This window comes from Nothoprocta perdicaria, unplaced genomic scaffold, assembly GCF_003342845.1.
Source record: "Nothoprocta perdicaria isolate Ctin4 unplaced genomic scaffold, notPer1 scaffold_44, whole genome shotgun sequence".
Lineage (NCBI taxonomy): Eukaryota > Metazoa > Chordata > Aves > Tinamiformes > Tinamidae > Nothoprocta > Nothoprocta perdicaria.
In genome coordinates, this window is record NW_020455688.1 from 2,341,369 (window position 1) to 2,361,140 (window position 19,772).

Sequence of the window (19,772 nt, forward strand, 5' to 3'; positions counted from 1 at the left end):
ATACACACCAAAGTGGTTTACCCAGTGTCTTACTGTTCTTGTCTGGAAGAGAGAAAAATGTAGATAAGAGAGGAGAAGTAAAGTGGGTTTACTCACAGATACTGTTGCAGTTTTCTCTTGGTCTGAGGCCTGTACTACGAGAAGGAATCTTTGAGTGGTTTCATAGTCTAATCTGGCTAAGATCTTCACATCTCCTTCAGTTGGGTTGATCCAGAATATATTTGTGTAATCCCTGGTGCCCCCTCCAGCTACAATGGAATAAGTGATGACACTGGGTGGCCAGTCTTTGTCTCTCGCATTCACTTTTCCAATGCTGGATCCAGCTGAAAGGAATGAAATCCATATTTCATTAACATTTTAAACTTGGAAAAGGAAGCACAGAGTACTTCTTCATACCAAAGCTTGATGAACCTGAAACTAAGCATTTGTTTCAGTGTTTCCCACCAAAAAAATGTAAAGCAAAAGTGTGAGAAATACTAGGTTATCATGCTGTGTTACAGYTCTCCCATGTATAGACTTGCCAGTCAGCAATAAATACCAAAATGTGGGGAGGCTGTAGAGAACCACAACAGAAGAGCTTTGACAGTGAGGACCACCCCTGGAGCCCTGCACTGACATGCGCTAATTACCACCCAGTGCTGGCTGGGGTGGGAGGAACAAGGTGCTTTCATTTGTCCACCTTGCAATTCAGCTGCCTCTCTTCTTTCCAAGGTGCTTAGACGGCAGCTTGAAGTGCCTTCGTAGGGAGCATTTGCAAAGCAAGCGACAACGGACAGTGCTGTGCACTGGGACTGTGCTGCAGGCACTGATYGAACCCTCATTCCATCCAGATTTTCAGAATATGTCAGTGCATGCAGAGGAGTGACAGTTTGTATGAGGGAGAGGCCACAACAAGATGATGAAACTGAGGAGGATGATGAGGAGGAGCCAAGTTCCTCCGAGCACCAAGCAGTGCAGAGCAGGCTGGCAGCTCCACGGGGCACTCAGCTCTCACTGAGAAGCAGAGAAGCCACCACATCACCCTGTCAAGTCCTGAGATGTGGGACTCACTGAGGGACAGGAAGGGTCCCAGCTAAGGGGTCTTCTCTCATCTGCACCACCATCTATGGTGGCTTCTTTGCATCACTGCAATTCTTTCAAAAAGATTTGATAGATTTATCAAAGGTAAAAAGATGGTCTGAAAAGCAGAAAGAAATCTGAGTTTGATTCCTGGCTCTGTCACAGGTTTCTTGTGCAACTTGCTGGATTTGTGTGTGTCCCAGCTTATCACTGCAGTTGCTGAGAGTCTTGTCTATTCAGAGGTACAATGTGGTTCTACACTGTAACCCCAATCAAATTGGGATTTTGAGCTATTCTTCTCTTCTAATTAAATAAAAATATATTTGAAGCAAAAATATATTTACCAACACGACATCATTATTTCTATCATGTAGCTGCTACTTACTGTACCTTTAGTAATTTCTGAAACATTAAATTCATACGGTAAACCACTGAAGACTGGAAAATATTCATTCACTGGCTTTATCCTGATGTAAATGTAGATGATATCTAGAAATATAACAGAGGATTAAATCAGAATTATGTGACTGTGAAATTTTCTCATGCATATATTCAAAATGCATATGTCATCCTTCTCTCTCCGTGCTATTGCAGCACAGGAAAATATCAGAAGTGTAAAGGGGATACTTGCTTGAGTAGTTAGGCCAGGCAATATCTTGTACCCTGACAGTCAAAGAAAATACTTCAGCTCCTAGATTAGTTGGGTTTTCTAAATCAATACTTTCCGTCATCTAAATTAAAAAGAAACACAGTTGTATTTATACTTCCTTACATAAATCACAATACACATGGTGCTGATTGGTTTTTTTCAATGTTCTGTGAGTGGGATCTCCTTTAGGGTATAGAATTGCCATATAGGGGTTATATAGGCTATCAATCAATCACAGGATATTGAATATCATGTTCACTCTTCGCTGTCTCTTGGCAATTCAAGACCAACTCCCTCTGCCAAGGAAATACCTGTTCCCCGAAGTGCAGGAAGTTGGACTGCCTGGAGCAAAAGGTCTGGGCCTTTTACCTGGTGAATTCAAAGTGTTTGCAATAAATGGGCTGTTTCTGAGCCCTATGTTGACTCAACAAGAATCTGCTCTTGCTAAATAGTAGGAGCTGCTCCTTGACATCAGGCCTGCAGACCTGCCTCAAAGGTGTCAGGTTCAGCCACAATGTTTATCCAGGAAAAAACTGTTACTGAACAGTGGCTCTCACAAATATTTAAACCCTAATTCCTTGGATTCTCTGGAGGAGRCCTATAAATGCTGGTTTCCGGGACTAAAGCATGTGCAGCCACAGCTTATACTCTACAGGAGAAGTCCAGGAGGGATATGACACTGCGTTATACAGACACAGCAAGGAAAATAACACTCTGTGCAGCCACAAAAGTGCTTTTTAGGTTGGTAGAGGAAGCTAAGAATGGTAGTCATTGACTAGAAAGACCTCAGATCAAAAATTAAAGATMTCCAAAATCATTTTACCCGTCCTGCAGCACTCTCCTTTTTTAGATGGACTGCCTGTGTACTCGCTAGTGTGTGTAATGTGCACCCTGCTTTCTTTATTTGACCACTGTTTTGGGTAAATCAACGAAACACCCACCATTGCACATGGCCAACAAGTGGTGGGAGCTCTGACCGTTGCACATATGATAGCAGCTCTCAACATAAAACCCAAATTTTGACACACAAAATCGCACAGATGCAAATCCTACTCTGATTTTATGAAAGTTGACCAATCTAAGTCAATCTAAGGCCAATCTAAAGTTGACCAATCTAAGCTTTTACATTTATGGTCAATCAATTTAGAAAGTAATTACTCAGTCTGAGGTTTCTCAAGTGTTTTAGTTCTTCATGCTGAATAGCGTGTATCTTCAGTGGTCTGCCTGAATAAAAGTGTGAAATGGCACCAGTTTTCTCTGCTTATCTGCAAAAACGTTGGTGCTTCACACTCCCTAAAAAAAGGATTTTTTGGCCATATCTAGCAGTTAGATTAAAAATTGCAGGAAAAAAGCTCTCTTCACCAAATTCTCCAATAACTGTACAAAACAGCCTGTCAAAAGGTATGTAGCTCTCACCTAGTCAAAGCCATCATTTTCCACATCACACCATGAATTACACTACTTTTTTATTGAACATATAATGTATTCAAAATAAGAAAAGCCCTTAATAACTTTTCAGAAATTATCTCCTGATATGAGACTATCTATCYAACACAGAGCTATAAATGACTGACCACAAGTCTCCCAGACATGGAATCCAGAGCGAATTTATTGCTTCCCAAACCAGATAGTCCAGTGAAATTAAATAGATTGTTTGGTGGATCAACATCTATATCTTTACAGAAATTTCTGAGATCCAGAAGAAGTGTCCCAGCAGTAGTATTTTCATTTATTTCTTCCCTGTTTAAAAGAAACATATTTCCCATCAGAGTTCTTTACATTTCTCTTCTTAAGCTCTTTATACATTACATGCTAAAATGCTATGATACAGGTCTTGGCTTGAGACTCTGGTTTCTCACCTGCAGGACCATCAAACTATCAAAAACACCCCCGAAATCTGAGTGATTCCCTGAATGTTTCAAACAGGACAATTTTGACATTTGTCTTTCTGTGCCCTCACACTTCACCTTTTAAATGGGGATAACGGCACATCTTCCTGCCATACAACTTCTAATAAAAACTAATTGATCATCTCAAGCATCCTGGAGCATGCACAGCCATAGCAAAGCCCATGGGTAAGTTATCATGCACAGAGAAAACAGGAGGATATCTGGGCTCTGAAGACCTTACAGAATGCACTAGATAAGAAACACACAAATAATCAGGAAGAGATTTAGAAAGAAAGTTCAGGGAATTTAAAATCCAGCCCCAGAACTCCCTGGCAAGCATTTTGCATGGAGCAATTCCCCACTGCTTAGCATAAAGTGAGAAAGAAGGAGCCTTGTGCCATATGGGTCAGATAAGTAATTCTACACAACCCATGGCTCTGATATATTAAGGGATTTGGTACCTGAAGAGAAAGATAAAATACCTAACAATATACAAGTATTTTCAGCCCAAATTTCCAGTGCACACGAGACAGAGATTTGAATTTTGTGCCCTAAGACACTTAGAGTGAGCACTAAGCCTTGAAGGTTTGTGAGGAATGTCCCTTTGAACTGGAGACCTGCCCCATGTGCTCTGGGCTGGGCACTGCATAGGGTATCTGAGGCTGCTCAAAGGTGGTACCTGAAGGTGGAAGGACTGCATTCCGGTGCGTTGTCGTTGATATCTTCGATCATGATCGTGATCTCCATCTCACTGGCCTGCCCTCCGCTGGGGCTGTCCTCCACACGCACGACCACCGAGATATTGGGGTGCAGTGGCAGAGCTTCTCGGTTGATCCTCCTGGCCACCTGCACCACACCACTCGCTAGGCAGAGAGGAACCATAGCTCAGATGTTCATAGTCTGCAGGATCCTTGGGGACCTCAGCAGAGGGCTTGGAAACCACTTATATCTGCCCTACACCCACCAGATCTGGTGCTAAGCAGCCCTAACATAAGAGCATTTTTGGGAAACAGTCATGGCATACTCATCCCAGCTCAGCCTTGCTCCATAGGGGCATCTTCCCTGCGCATTTTGTGTGCAAGAGGGGCAGGAGTTGCCCTCAGAAGGCAAGGGAGATGCCTGCCTGCACAGAGGACATCCCCGTGTCACAGATTTCCCTGCCTCACCTCTCTGAACCCCTGAGAGCCACATGTGCTTATCCAGGCAGGAGRGAGACAACGGGAGAGTCCTGTGGTCTAACTGCAGCTGTTGCGAGAGCAACCCAGAATGGTCTCCACAATCCTYGGAGATTAAAAAGAACAAAGGTGATCTTACGTCTGCCGACAGGACTGCTGTCTTCCAGAAATAACTCAATATTTATGAGTAAATCACCTTTGCTCTACCCTCTTCAGGGTGTCTTGCTGAATCCTAGTGAGCTGACGCAAGAAGTTTTCTCTAAGAAGCTACAGACTGAACATTTTCTCTCTAAAGGTGGTCACAGAAAAATAAATAAATAAATAAAAGGTAAGCCTGCTTAAAACTCTGCCAAAAGGGTTTCTTTCCAATCCTGGAATGTTTGTTTGTAAGGTGTCAGAAGGCACATTTCTGTTTGTCTTACACGGATTTATGGAGAAGTACTTTTCAGAGGACTGGATACTGTAAAAAAGCCTGCTGGGAAAGTCTTCCTCATCATCAGGATCCTTAGCTGTTATATTGGCAACAGTAGTGCCCGGGCTTTGCTCCTCTGGGATCTTGTAGATTCTTTGTTTTCTGCAAAAGAAAAGCAAATTCAGCAAAAGGCACGGGGGTGTTTGCGAGGGCAGCTGGGCCGAGGCAGAGYTGACTTGTAGCAGCAGAGTCATGGCCATGCTGGGCCAGAGACGGCTCCAAAGCCAGTCACCTCCCAGGGTAAATACCCAAGTCACTGGTTCTGCCAGCTGGATGTGGTCACGAAGCATTACAGACACCCAAGTAAGTGTCCTTCCCTTTCCCTGTAGCCTTTTAATAGTAAAAGGGACTTGACATTCACTGAATCATGGAAGCTGAAGGTGGAAGCGGGTGGTAAGTGTTTGGACATGAAGTCCATCTCCCTACTGGGTCACAGGCTTGCAAAGCCACTTCTTTTAATCCTGTCATTTCGTAGGAGGAAAACAAAACAAACCCAAAAAAATCAGAGGCTGTAATGTGATTTTTGTTTCTGAATGAACGGTGTGGTGGTTTTAGGTATATGTACAAATATATCCGCATGATATAATACACCACCCCAAAATTCCCCGTGTCTCCGAGTGCAGGGCCATATGGGTGGACACCTCTGATGGGCAGATCCAGGGGAGGGACAGCCCAAGCTGACCTGCCTGTAGGATCAGGACTCCCAGCAGTTTGTCCTGTTCCCACTGCATCTCTTACAAAGATAGGGGACATTTTCAAGCAYATCCCTTAGCTGCACAGGAGATCGGACCACTTCCCACACAGCCCTGCCTGGACCAWGTCCCATTGTCAATTTATCTGCAGCCTGGGGTGGTTCAAGCAGCTCCTCTGGACACTGCAGTGTAATGAGGAAGGAAGCACGTATTCTTCTTGACTTCTTTGTTTTCCACGGGCCAAAAGCTTTCCATTCATTTTACAGCCAGGCTTTCAAAAAGCTGAATGTCAGTGCAGTGCTGTGAACACCAAAACCAGATGCGTGTGCATACACTATGGGAACAATTAAAAAGACCCCTTAAAACTTCAGTATTGAAAGCTTTGATCAGGAGAAAACACAGAAGGGCTGCTAACTTGTCAGGTTTCCCCCACTCCCATCGCAGCACTAATTACTGGTGTCACAAGTTGCACAGTCACAGCGTGCAGCGTACATTTTAGCAGGGGAGAGGGTATATATGCACACAGTGAGGACAGCCTAAGTATAATTAAACCTCAAGCTCTTAACAAACCGTTTGAGCTTTCCTTTCAGGTCTGTAGTGTCAGTAGAAATCCTGACTCCCACAAGGGAGAAAATTTAAACAAATAYCAGGCTTTATTTGTGCCACATAAGAACTGAGTCTTACACCTTAGATGTTATAGATGCTGAAGTCACAGCAGCTTTCACTGACTTGAGCAAGGAGATGAATATTTAAGAGCTTCTTTAGCATTCCAGATGTAAGGAGAAACAARCAGAAATGGCAACATTTGGAGGAAATAATCACTCTAGAAGGTAATGTGGAAATGTTGGCACCAGGGTGTGGATTCCTCCTGCTTGTATCAGTACAGTAAAAAGGAGCAAGTTACTAACCTTTCCTTACTGGTTATTTCATCCATGAAGTTCAAGTATTAAGTAGATAAAAAAAAMCCCAAAATCTCTGTTTCTAATATTTCTGGGGCGCTTTCCCATGCAAAATGGCCTGGGTGCTGGCATAGGCCTATTTCCCATTCTGTGAGTTTTCAGTTGTATCCCTGGTTCCCGCTAAAAGTCCATTAATCTCCAGCAGCTATTTCTGATGTGTGTATTCTGGCACAACCATTTCCTGCTTATGACACTGAGAGGTGGGAATGTTTCAGAGATGACTGGGATTGTTTACAAGTCTAAGTGTCTGGGAAGAGGAGGAAAAGCCAGATCAAAAGTGGGACCTTTTTATGTCTAGACACTTCTGCATGAATAAGCTTCATTATGGTGAAATGCACATATGCATGAAGGGCAAAATCTGTATGATTGTATTCACAGAGAGTAAAATTCATCTCTTTGTCTGAACTTGTCCAAAAGTTTTTGCACAGCTTTAACCTACCTAACCACTAACAAGTGCAATAAACTTGATTGGCTTTTCTTTGCATGAGGGTTCACACTGGAAAACTAACAACTGCTCCTATAAAAAATGAGAATAAGGAAATGAAATGAGGGCAAAACCTTCCAAGAGGACACTAAGAATCATAACAAAATGAAAATACTGTTTCCTGTAGTACGATGTTTTTATATTAGCTTACCCCTCCATCACACACTGACACTAGTGCCAAAGCTGTAAAGCTGGGAAAACATCTATATTTGGAATAAAATGGAAGTTTTTCACTCACGTGATAAAGTAAGGTCTTTCATCATTGGTGTTAAGGATATTTATATTCAAGGTTTTGGTAGAGCGGAGTCCCTCCGGATCTGTCACAGTTATGTTTAAAAAGTAACTGATAAATAAAAAAGACAAAACAAGAATCACACAAGATCAACCTACATATCCAAATTCTCCTCTGCCTATAGTGAGCACGCAGAAAGACCAATGCATAAAGCGAATTCTCACCTATGTGGATCTTTCTCATAATCAAATTCTCTTTCAGAAAAAATGGCTCCACTTTCAAAGACTGAGAATGGCACAGATGCAGGGGCCAGTGAATACTGAAATTAAGAGAACTGCAAATTAATATTTGTGTCTCTTTGTTTAAATATCTCTCCATTCATTGCTTGCCTTGAAGAATGGGCCAAATTATAGCACAGGATTTGTAACAACACGTTGCAGACAGAGCAAATGCCCTCTGCAAAGAGAAGTTTTGCCCTATGGCTCCTCTTGTACAGCCTCCATGTACAGCCTCTTTTGGCCTTTCTGCAAACAAAGTTATCATTTCCCAGAATTTTCTTCTTCCTATCTAGAGTATTTTCAGATCAATGAACACATTTTTTTAACTGATGGTCACAGTTTGGTCTACGATTGCCAAAAAGCAGAAATTCATTTGTCTTGTAAGCAATTTCCCTAGTGTCTCATCTGAAAGAATGGTCATTGCAACACAGAAGACACAAAACTGCACTTATTTTTAGTCACGTTCATGTCCAAAAAATGTCTTGGAAGCCATTTGCAAAAATAGAGCCAATTTCTACCAGATCAGCTGTATCAAGTGCCTTCACTATCCCTTAGTCYTTGGTGATGAGAACTTAAAATATAATTCATGTGAGTTGTTGAGCCATGGTTTTCTAAGTTTACTCTTGAAAATGCTTCTTTCTAACTGGCTAAACCTTCTTCTGTGTTCCTGATAAGGAATTTTATTGCTGAAAGCTGCCAGCTATGAGCATTTCAGATACGCTGGATTACAYTATCTCTTTTTTGTTTTCCTTAATACAACTTACTTTGAGTTGAGCATCTTCAGGATCAGCTGCTTCAACTTGATAAATAAATCCAGGCGGTGTTCTGCTTCCTTCCAAGATATAGATCACTACAGCTGCAGAAACAGAAATATAGTCAGATAATTGGTAAGAATGAAGAACAGGGCAGCAAATGTGCTGATACATCCAAACTGTCCAGATGTATTATTGCCTGATGCGCGTTCTCACTTCACAAGTGTAATTCCATAATTGTCAGGGGAAAGAGCATAAATACTTGAAAGACAGAAAGAAAGCRAGTGCCTATGCACAAACAGGCAGCCGTCACTGGTAGCTGCAGTCCAGACCATGCCTTGGAGGTAAAGCCTGGTTGTCAACTGCAACACAAGAAGTTCCATGTGCATGTGAGGAAGAACTTGTTTGGTGTGARGGTGCCAGAGCCCTGGCCCAGGCTGCCCAGGGAGSCTGTGGAGTCTCCTTCTCTGGAGATCTTCCAAAGGCGCCTGGATGCCGCCCTGTGCCCCGTGCTCTGGGTGTCCCTGCTGGAGCAGGGGGTTGGACTGGATGAGCTCTAGGGGTCCCTTCCAACCTCAACCACTCTGCGGTTCTGTCAAGCTGCCCTCAGGGCACAGAGGAGAACAGCACCTATGGTCCACGTACACATCAACCATATRAAGGAGGCAGCTCCCTGACAGCCCCCTTTCCCCACCAGAGAGCTCGAGATCTTTCCTCTTCTGTCCTGCTCTTCCCTTGCTCATGAGGTAAATAAAGGGTAGATGGYCTGCAGTAACTCAAACGCTGCCTTGCCAAGGGTGCTCCCAGAGTGCAAGGAGCATTTCCTTCCATAGGAGGACTCGGAGGGTCTGGGCTGTCCCCCATCATGTCACTGGCCACACGAGAGCTTTGGGCACGGTGCTGAGCGGAGCGACGGCTCTTCGGATCACATTATTTCCTTCATGCCCTTTCACATCTGCTGGACCTCGTGTTTCTGGACTATTCATTTCCAGCATGGCCCCTGCGGAGCGCTGCTTCTCATGGGAGCAGCGGGGAGCCCCGAGCAGGGTAATGAGGATCCCCAGAGGACAACGATAGGAGTAGAAAGTTTAATGAGAGGGAGATGCTTCTTAATAGCCAGCGAATGCGCAATTAGTGTTTAATTGTAGCTGGTGCTGTTAACTAAAGCCATACAGTTATACAGATCAGACATCTGCGCTCACCAATTTATGGCAGCTCTAGCTGAGAATTAAGATGATGCATTTATTTGTAACAAGCTCCCACGTAGAGGGTGCCTCATGCTGTGCCAATCCCCTGAAGTGTCACATTTAATTATTATTGGATTCCAGCAGCACCCATGATATGCAAGACCCCAGCGACACRGAGAAGATGACAGAGCCTCTCCCTCGAGGAAGCTAATTTGCTTTACAAACAAAGCTCCGCAGGGCAGCAGGAGCATCAGTGCTCTTGGTTAAAGGGGCTGTGCAGCCGAGATCCCCAAGGACCACGAGCCACAGCCTGAAATAATGCTGAGCTAGCCCAGGTCGGGGGCTCCAGCAGCCAGTTCAGACCATGAACCCCCTGCAGAGCAGTATTTCCAGATAGAAWATTAAATTTTGTTCTGAACATCGAATTATGGAATGCTCTTCTGTGCAGTGCTGTTAGAATTAGCAAAGACCTCAAACATGATCTTAATATCTCGCAAATAATGAGAGTATATTTTTACTTACTACCTGAACTGCGTGTGCACAGGTAGTAAATACCTCACTATATTCTGTAACCCCTTGCTACAATTTTTTCAGGTCCCTCTCAGTAGTAAAGGAACAAGATAAGATTACTCAGAGAGCAAGTCAGTTATTTGCTATTTGCAAATAATTATTTGCAATTGTTTGCCTTGGCACTGTAGTCCCCTGGATCATCTGCTGTGCAGCCTGCAAACCTGGCACTGATGCCCGCCAGGGTCTGACACTTTGGCCTCGCTCCTGGTGCTGCCAGAGCCTCTTTGCTGCTGCTCCTGAATCCTTTCCATTTTCACCATCAAAAATCACAGCTACGAGATCTCACTTTTCAAATTGTTTTTCCACTTAATTCTTCATATGCAGAAATGCAATAAACAGACGTAAAACACTGGCAAACGTGCAGATGTAAACCATTGGCAGAGCATTATTTTTACTGCTACCCCCCCAAAAAAATATTGCACATGCATAAAATACTCTTTAAACCTATATTGCTTCTCCAAATTAGTACAGTTTTCAAGAAACTACTGAACATGTACCCAGGCTTAAATGCTTATATCCCTACCAATCCTCAGGTTCCTAATACATATTAGGGCACTTCATCTCATCAAAAAGAGAATATAAATATTTATTAGTACAAATAGCAGTTTCTTTTACTCTTCCATTGCTTGAAAACGACTACATAATTTTTGGTCATAGCTTAAGCAAAAATGAAGGGGCAGGTTTTTTTGCTGAAAATAATGCTCTGATAAAAAGAGCGTGCTGTTCCTCCCTCTTTTTCCTAAGGGAAAATGTTTAGGCCACTTAACTAGGGGCACTGTGCGCAGCTATGTTTTATCTCTGATATCACCTTCTTAAGTGCTGTTCTTTTCAAATACCATTATCTTACTCTGAATTGCCATATTTCCTTGAAATACAGGAGGTTCATTTTTATCTTGTACTTGGACAGTCAGCGTGTTAAGGTCAGCTCTCCCGCTTGTATCTTCCATGAAAATCTGTAAATCAAAACTCTTCGGCATAGTTTCATAATCTAGGACAGGGTTTCCAGTGGTAACAACCTGAAATACAATAAATTATTATCAGCACAGTATGGATACAGCAATGGATATAAGTTATAGTCTCTATGAATGAATACATATAATTGGAGATCTTCCTTCCATAAGTGGTGAGCACTATTATAGATCATCTATTTGGCAGTGCAGTTCTTGTCAAGGGCAGAAATGACAGAAAAAAATGAAYTGAAAGACCACAATGTTGTGGTCTGTGGCCTCACTCAGGGACCTGGTGGGTAAGGAATGGTCTGGGGAGGAAAAAGCCTAAAAAAATATATGCTCTCTCTCAGACCCTTTTTGAGGGCCTTTGCTCTCAAGTCCAGAGGGACGTCTTGTGCTCCCTGGCTCCAGGCCTGGTCCTCTTTCCGCCAAGCTCCAGCCACGAGACTGCAACCCAGGGAGAGCCCTGCCCAGTGCACAGACAACKTCCCTGTTCTGGAGGCAAGGCCTTGTCCTAAGGAGAGCTGGAGCCTTCGGGATGAGTCCAGAGCAATGTCAGGACACTGAAGCTGAGTGCCGTGAACCTCAGTGCTGCACCTAACAAAGAAATCAGCTCTTCCCATTCTTGGGCATAAAACTGCTCTCATAAAACAAAAAAAGCAAAAAAACAACCTGAAGCGTGAAGCCCAACTGCAGGGTGTTTGGGGGCTGCAGTGGGGAAGCACTGGGGCTTGGAGCTCGTCAGCATCGCCAGAACAGTGCAGAATGGGRGAGTCTGGAGAGGATATAGAAGGGAGACGATGAAACAAATCCCAGCTTTTAGCTGCAATGTTGTGGCCAGCAGCCAGCAGAATTAGACAACAGAAGCCAAAACTGAGCAGATGAGCGGAGACAGTTGGAAGACAGTGAGCTGGGTCACACACTTTTTTGGTCTTCTGGTGCATGAAATAGTTGATCTCTAGGACCCCATGGATCTCTCTGTAACCGTATGCCAAGAGACAGCCACAATTTCCAGGATCGTCTCTCCCTGTCCTATACTGTGTGAATAGAAGTAGCCTTTAATAATAATAAGTGATCSTAACTCAGAAAAAAAGAAACCCTCTTCCAAAAGCTTGCAACGTGGATTGAGAGCACTACTCTTCAAAATGAATATAAGAATATTTACTGGAGAACGGAATGTAGTAAACAGATGCAATTAATTCAGAATGAGAAACTGTCTGATTCCTAGCAGAAATGACGTACTCTGGAGACTACCCCTGCAATTCACAGCCAAGTGTTTTCACTAGAGCTGGAACTGCTGCCAGACTGCCTAAATCACATCTTCCACCCTCCTTTGCAGAGACCTTGCAAGGGAAGAACTGAGTCCAGATTTTCTCTTCTCCAGTGTGTGGGAATGGACCGGAGTCACTGCACTTCCAGGYGGGAGCAGTGCTTATTTCTCAGGGCAGCCCCGCATGCACTTGAAGGAGCTGCAGACTTAGGGAGCTGAGAGTCACCCCATAACTATCTATCCCACCTGATGGGCTGGTCGSTTGCCCAGGTGGAGACTCGGCCGCAGAGCCAGGGCTGCATCACTAGCAACGTGACGGCAGCTCCAGGCAGCAACAAGTGGTCACACATTCAATGTATCTCCTCAGCATGGACTTTGAGAGGAGCRTAAGGTGAGGAGGAACCAGCAGGGCTGAGCTCAGTGACTGTGGCTTTCTCAGAGCACATCAAGAAACGTGATATTTCCTAGGCTCACTGCCACAGGAAAAAAAATAGCCTTAGCAAACACAGAATACCCTGTGCTAACTTTGCTGATCTACAAATCCCCTAATTTCATATATGAAAATTATCTTCTTCTACATTGCAGCAAGACTTAATAGCAATAGATAAAACTGAGGCATCTCATTACTGGATCACATTACTTTGACAAAACATAGCACTGATCTGCTACAAAATAGCATAAATAATTAAATGTAACAATGCACATCAAATAAATGAATTAAGCACACTCACGAGGATTCATCCCTCAGCTGCAAAGCCACAGAGTTTGTATGCAGCTTTCACTGCAAGCTTCTCAAGATGGATCTGCACAGGCCTGACCTTTCCTTTCTGCCCTTTGAGTGCGTTAGGAAATGCTGAGAACAGCCACAGCTCAAGCAAGGGACACAAAGCTCCACAGGCTGTTCTAAAATGTGGTCTGAAATGAAGGTAAACTGGGATTTTGGAAAAAGCAGTCTCCAACCTACAGCTTTGTTGGCTACTCCATTTCATTCTTGTTTCATTTTCTTAAAAAAAAAAAAACATCAAGGAGCCACTTTCATTCTATTTGCAAGTTCTTTTTCCTCTGGATTCATTTCTCAGCCCCATTCACCAAGCAGCAACATGAATGCACAGGAGAGGAACAAGCAGCTAGTGAGGAGCTGGTGCAGAGGCCTGTGCTTTGCAGCAGAAGGGATAGCTTTAATTCAAGATGCCAAAATACATGCTAGGGAGGCAGTTCCACATTATGAATTTTCTAGCTTAACTTCGCAATCTCAACCTGGGCCTGGCCAAGTGTGTGTCCAGCCATACTCCTACATTTAACAAGTGAAAAACCTTTTTTTGGAGACCTTTCTGACCAGGGTCATTTCACTGATCTGCTTCAGAAAGCAGCTAAGCAAAGAGCTGAACAGCAGAGTTTTGGTAACCTGCTGAGTGGCAGGRGCACAGCTTGTACCAAGGAGCCACCAATGCATCTGTGTCACAGTACTACTACCTTCTACTTCGAGAAATGCTCTTCTCGAAGCATCAGCAAAGAGAGCAAGAAGGGTCCTGTGGCAGGTCGGTGACCAGACCTTCCTTGGGAACACCCACAGAAATTAATTCAAGTTAATTTTTAATCCCCTACTCAGKGCCTAGCAATGTCTTCTAATGACACTCTTCAGTGTCACTGTTCAGGCTCAGACCCATGAGCTAGTTACAAGCAGATGACAAGTCTCCACACATTGACATTCAATGCAATGAAAAAGGCCTCAGCTTACAGAAGTGGCTTTGCATTTGCCATGGGAGAGATGTTTCTCTCCACAAATGGAGAGAAACCATTTTCCAGGTTCTAGACAGCTACTTTTCCAATAGGTTGCGGCGTGTGGAAGTGTAGCAGCTGGCTCCATCATGACCACTTTCTTGTGTACCACAACTCTGATTCAGAGGAATTGTGGTTTTGATCTGACTCAGCTCACTCTGTTTTGGAAGCGAATCAAATCTACTTCATCTACAGAGAAGAGTGGCCAAACTGGATCTGCATGTGGTTTTACTAATGCACTTTAAGTTCACAGTTGCTTCACATAAATTAACTCGAAACACTCTGCAGAATCGGGTCCTGTATGTCCTTCCTCACCTCAGATATTGTAGAGAATCACATTTGCTATCACAGAACAAATGCTATTATGATGATCAGTGTTTTTTGCCCAGATGCAATTAAAAATTGTAAGCTACAACTGCTATTCATTTGTCATATCTATTACAGCATGTCCAAATACTAGCACAGTCTGCTTTTGCAACTCTTTTCTAATTAAAAGATGAGTCACTGTGTGCCATTAGTTCTCAATAAACCAGGAAACATCAGCACACGTGATGGAACAGTGCTCAAACGAAACATAAAACTCACCCTGTATGCAAGGCCTCCTATGGGGATAATATCAAAGGCTTTTGTAAGTGGATTTGAATTTATTATGGTAGGATGTATTGCAATGCCTTCAGAGGACAGTGGGGAAACAGTAACATTAAAGGTATAAATGGAAACACCAGCTGGTGCGTTTTCTTCCACGGTGCTTGTTGCAGGTAAGCCCAGAAGCAGCTGGATTCTTCTTCCTGCAAGATGAAAATGAAGGTAAATTTACCCCTGGGAATGTTCAGGTAGCAGGAGCACAGAGCTTGTGCCAAGAGCTGCCATCGAGGAGCACAAACGGACCCTCTTCTCCCTTTGCTTATGAATGGTGGYGTCACGCTCTAGTAAATCCAGTGCCAGCGGCAAAGGAATCAACATTCCCTCTAATTCAGTCCTGTACTGCCGATGTCCGCATGGCTGATACCAACGTAGCATATYCCTACACTGTCTTTGGATATGCCTTCATAATTACTCTTATATTATTCTATATACTCCTATATTACATACTCGTATATTCTTATATTATATACTTGTATATACTCTTGCATTACTCTATACCCTCCTCTGGAAGGGATTTAAGGTCCTTTCCAAGCTTAATTATTCCGTGAATCTGTGATTCTGTACTGTTTCACCCACACAGGCTAATTACTGCCTTTAYGCAGTGTGGGGAACCTGTTTCTTTCCACTACTTCTGGGCAGCAGGACAGACCCACTTCCCTCTCATGCACTTGGAGAAGGGTGATCCACACCAGCTACCAAAGAGCATCCCCTCATTGCCATCCCTCCRACAGCAGCAGTATCTTGCATCTGCAGGGGTAGAGTTCAGTCCCAGCGCTTTTTGGTGAAACCTTAGTGACTGTTGTGCCACATTCTCTAGGATCTTGTTTTTCTGCATCTTTAGCAAAATTTTGTAGCATTTTAGAGGGAGAGAGATCACAAATGGCCTTTTTATGACAGACGCTATTCCTATTAGTGGATTCCAAAATAATTGTTCCCCATAGGATGACGGAAGAGTTTGGATCACAGCATTTTTGCTTCACCACAGAGCAAAACTAATTAACAGTGGATGAGTCAATGAGATAAAGCATGAAGTCTATGGTCCATTTCTTCTCCATCCCATGCAATGAAGTATCGGACYTTGAAAGCAAGATTTCCTGGGGCACTTCTTATGACAGTGCAGCTCTGTCACACACACCTCAAGGTCCCTCACTCACGGCCAGCAAGAATTCACACATTGAATATGGGGAGGAAAAGCAGGGATCATAGGGACCCTTTTCATGTAACCAGCTGTACGAGGCTGCAAAGGAAGATTTCACCTCTGGGGAGACTCTTGGTTTCTTCTATACCAGGCAGCTCTGCAGCCCTGCCCAGGAGCTTCTCCACTGCTTCATGAGAGCTCCCATGACCCTGCTCCAGGCTGGATTGACTCCAGCATGTGTCACAAAATGTCTTTGAAGGTGGCCTGCCAATAGTGAGGTGCAGGCTGGGATGGGGGAGATGGTAAGATAGAAACCACCTTTACAGGGAGGTAAATCTGAACAGGTCCCACTGACACCTCCACAGGACTGATTCCAGCAGGGACATGACTCATCTAAGTCAGTGAAAGTGCGACCYGGTGAAGGATGATGCTTACACTGATCTTCTTAAAGATTCTGGAAAGCAAYATCAGCAAAAATCACCCGTGCAGATCAGACTGAACTGAGAAGCTCTTCTGGGGATGTATTTCCATAAGAGGTCCTGATAGCACCTGAGGAATCCAGTTCTCTTAATAAGCCACAGCTTACTAATAAAATCATTTAAAAAAAGCAATGAAATAATTTAAAACATTTTTTTCTGATGGCTACAGAAAGAAGATTTCCTATCTTCACAAAACCTCTAGAGTTTTCTTTAGTTCTTTATTCATTTTTTTTTTCTTTTTAAAACATAAATTCTTACCCTTYGGTCATTATTTTTTAAGCAAAATTTTCACTTTTGTCTATGAGGTTTCTCTTCCAAATGATTTTCCAGAAGACCACCCTCCATATTCACAAGTTCTTGGTTACTTCCTTGCTTCAGAGAACAAAACATCCTCAAAGCAATTTAATATACTATTTAACAGAATCACCAACCCCAAACATTAACAAACCTTTAGCCCAAGATAAAGAACTCATGGGACTGACTTTGAAAACTGTAGATATTTAGTGTTATTTGGCTGTGATTTGTTAGTCTTTATAGTATGCTTGAGTCTTGTCTTCAAGCTCTTCTCTCCCTGTGATCATGCGAGTTAGAGGGACACTATTTTTGCAGGAGAGCTGCTATCCACCTGCAGCCTCCCGATCACAGTTTGAGGATAGCAGGGAATAAAACCARATACTGAGGGCTTCCTGAGTGCCAGCAGAAATCTTTCAGTGCCTTGAAAACAATGTGACCCTACAAGCAATATAAGGTGCTCCAAGTGCCAGTAAACTTTGAAGATCTGCTCTAACATGTATACATTCTTACCTGCAAATCTTGCAGGTTTTTATTTAACTGAGTGAAGATAATGGTACTTCCTTACTAATGTTCTCCACAATTTTTTCTCTCRTTTGATTTATTCCATCAAATATTAATGCTATTAATATTTGAAAGGAGAACAATAGACAACAATACAATAGTATTCATACTAGCACTGGCTTCTTGGAGAAGTGACCTCCTTTCCCAACACTGCCGTGCTGAGCAGTGCCTGCTGCACACTGAAGTGCCTCATCAAGCAAAGTGTCTTAAGGAGGGAGCCAATTCTCTTCTTCATTATACTGCTGTGACCACAGAATTCAAATCTATTTCAGTGAGAAAATAATTGTTACTTGATTTTTTTCCATCCATGCCTGATCTCTAAATCTGTGTTCTAAAGCTCCCAAGAGAAAGTGTAACAGCCAACAGTGCTCTAATTTTAGCAGTGTAATGAAATCATGTTCTTACCAGATATTATCCGCAGCAAAATGAAGAGAAGGAGCATGTTCTTCATTGTCCTTATGATCCTGTCCTTCACGTCCTCAGGATGCAAACTGAAGGAAGACCATGATATGTTTCCCCTATTTTACATCAGCTCCACCTAAATTCTTTCCCTTTATCATGTTGTTGAGTGAGAAAACAAAGGACCTGTGTCTCTAAGGGAGTTTCGAAACATGGTCAGCTTGTTTGCTTGTCAGAGCACTGCTCCTTGCTGACTCCATCCACAGACCCGAGACTTGAGAAGACAGTGTCATTAATAGGCCTTTTACTGCAATCACCTTAGTTATGAAGCTTTGGGAAGAGAATCTAGTGAGCTCCAAATCTGCAAATTTAGTGTTGCTTCCATAGCTCTCACAAATGAGGGCTCTCTTCACAGACCAGGATGAAATGCTCACGGTTTCTTTCTTGTATCAAGAGCCTAAAGTTTTCCATATGCTTTGGGTATCAGAGAACTACTCAGTCTACACACACTACGTATCTGGAGGGGAAATTGCAGCTGAAGTGTGTAACAAAGTTAGCTTTACTGTAGCCCCTTCAGGAACTCACTGCTGTCAACAGYGTTGACCATTACGCAAAATGTACCACTCTCTTAGACTAGGTATTTAGTTAGCTAGCCACAGGATGCCCACACAACCTTTATTTTTCTTGTCCCTAAGGGYAAGCATATCATTTTTCAGTGTAACTTAATATGGAGATGACACTAAAAGTGGGACTGTATGCAGTATAACTTCAATTCAGGTTGGAAGAGACCTGTGAAAGTCATCTAGTCAAACGTTCTGCCCAAAGCAGGCTGATTTAGATCAAGTTGCTCAGGACTTTTTTTTCAAGTTTTATCTGTTGTATCTTGTACTTCTGCACACAACCTTTCAGGGCTGCTACGAGGTAGGATTTACCACTTCAGGTTTAGCACAACGCTGAAGACACGACACTGACGTGTGCGACATGCTCCTATCTCTGCATGGTCCTATGTGATACCCTGTGGCTGCCTCCGTGGCAGCTGCTGCCACTTCAGAGCTCTGTCCTGTGCTCCTGTGCTTTGCACAGGGCAGCCATGCTAATTAATTGGATATACTGAACACTAACAGCTCTCTCAACACTGGGGCAGGCATCGCCTATGCAGGCTGCCTATGCACCTTTAAGCTGTAGTACAGCTTACTATACTACCGTATCCCCTGGAGGATTTTATTAGTATAATGAAACTACCTACACATAAAGCCTCGCATACATATCTGATACTGGTCTAGGGAATCAGTAAAAATGTGTTTATACTAGCAAAAATTTGGATTTTCCCTTTAGTTACCAGGTTGTCATTCAGCCCTTCCTTCAGCATTTCCTGGTTCCACGAAGAAATTTTCTATCTAAAAGGACATCCAACAGGGATGAAGCCTGCATGCAAAGACATGAACCAGGCCTGTACAACAAGCTTGCAATCTTTTACCAATTATCAGGATACTGTAAAACTGCTGCTGGCTAATATTTTCCCTCCTTTTAGCTGCAATGTGCAGTCTATCTTCTGAAGTAGTTAAGACTTCCTCAGAGCTCAGAGGTCACTTTTTTTGTCCTTTTTTTCCTTCTTTTACTTAGGCTTTTTTGTTTTGTTCTTTTGCTTTGTTTGCCTATAAACACTTATTTTGACCTCTGGTTTTGTCCTTGCCCATCTGAGAAACCACACAAATCTACTCTCAGCAGGAGCTGAATGCCCATACACAAAAATCTGCACATCAAACTTTTCATGCTTTCTTACAAAGACAAAAACAAGTTGATATCTGGACTTAAAAGAGAGCAACCTGGTCTCATGATAAGACATCACAGAAGGATAT

At 43.1% G+C, this 19,772-nt stretch overlaps 1 protein-coding gene across 1 annotated transcript in view; it reads right to left on the reverse strand.

Annotated features, from left to right (window-relative positions):
- Window positions 1-17,965, reverse strand: part of CDHR3 (cadherin related family member 3) — a 29,941-nt gene extending 11,976 nt beyond the window's left edge. Inside the window, exons 1-12 of the mRNA XM_026046367.1 lie at window positions 17,920-17,965; window positions 14,983-15,185; window positions 11,246-11,414; window positions 8,654-8,745; window positions 7,836-7,930; window positions 7,618-7,722; window positions 5,195-5,346; window positions 4,277-4,460; window positions 3,283-3,448; window positions 1,691-1,790; window positions 1,450-1,548; window positions 97-323 (exon numbers count right to left, since the gene is read on the reverse strand). Coding sequence (XP_025902152.1) covers window positions 97-323; window positions 1,450-1,548; window positions 1,691-1,790; window positions 3,283-3,448; window positions 4,277-4,460; window positions 5,195-5,346; window positions 7,618-7,722; window positions 7,836-7,930; window positions 8,654-8,745; window positions 11,246-11,414; window positions 14,983-15,185; window positions 17,920-17,965 — 1,638 coding nt within the window. The remainder of the gene's footprint in view (window positions 1-96; window positions 324-1,449; window positions 1,549-1,690; window positions 1,791-3,282; window positions 3,449-4,276; window positions 4,461-5,194; window positions 5,347-7,617; window positions 7,723-7,835; window positions 7,931-8,653; window positions 8,746-11,245; window positions 11,415-14,982; window positions 15,186-17,919) is intronic.
- Between the last annotated feature and the right edge of the window lie 1,807 nt (window positions 17,966-19,772).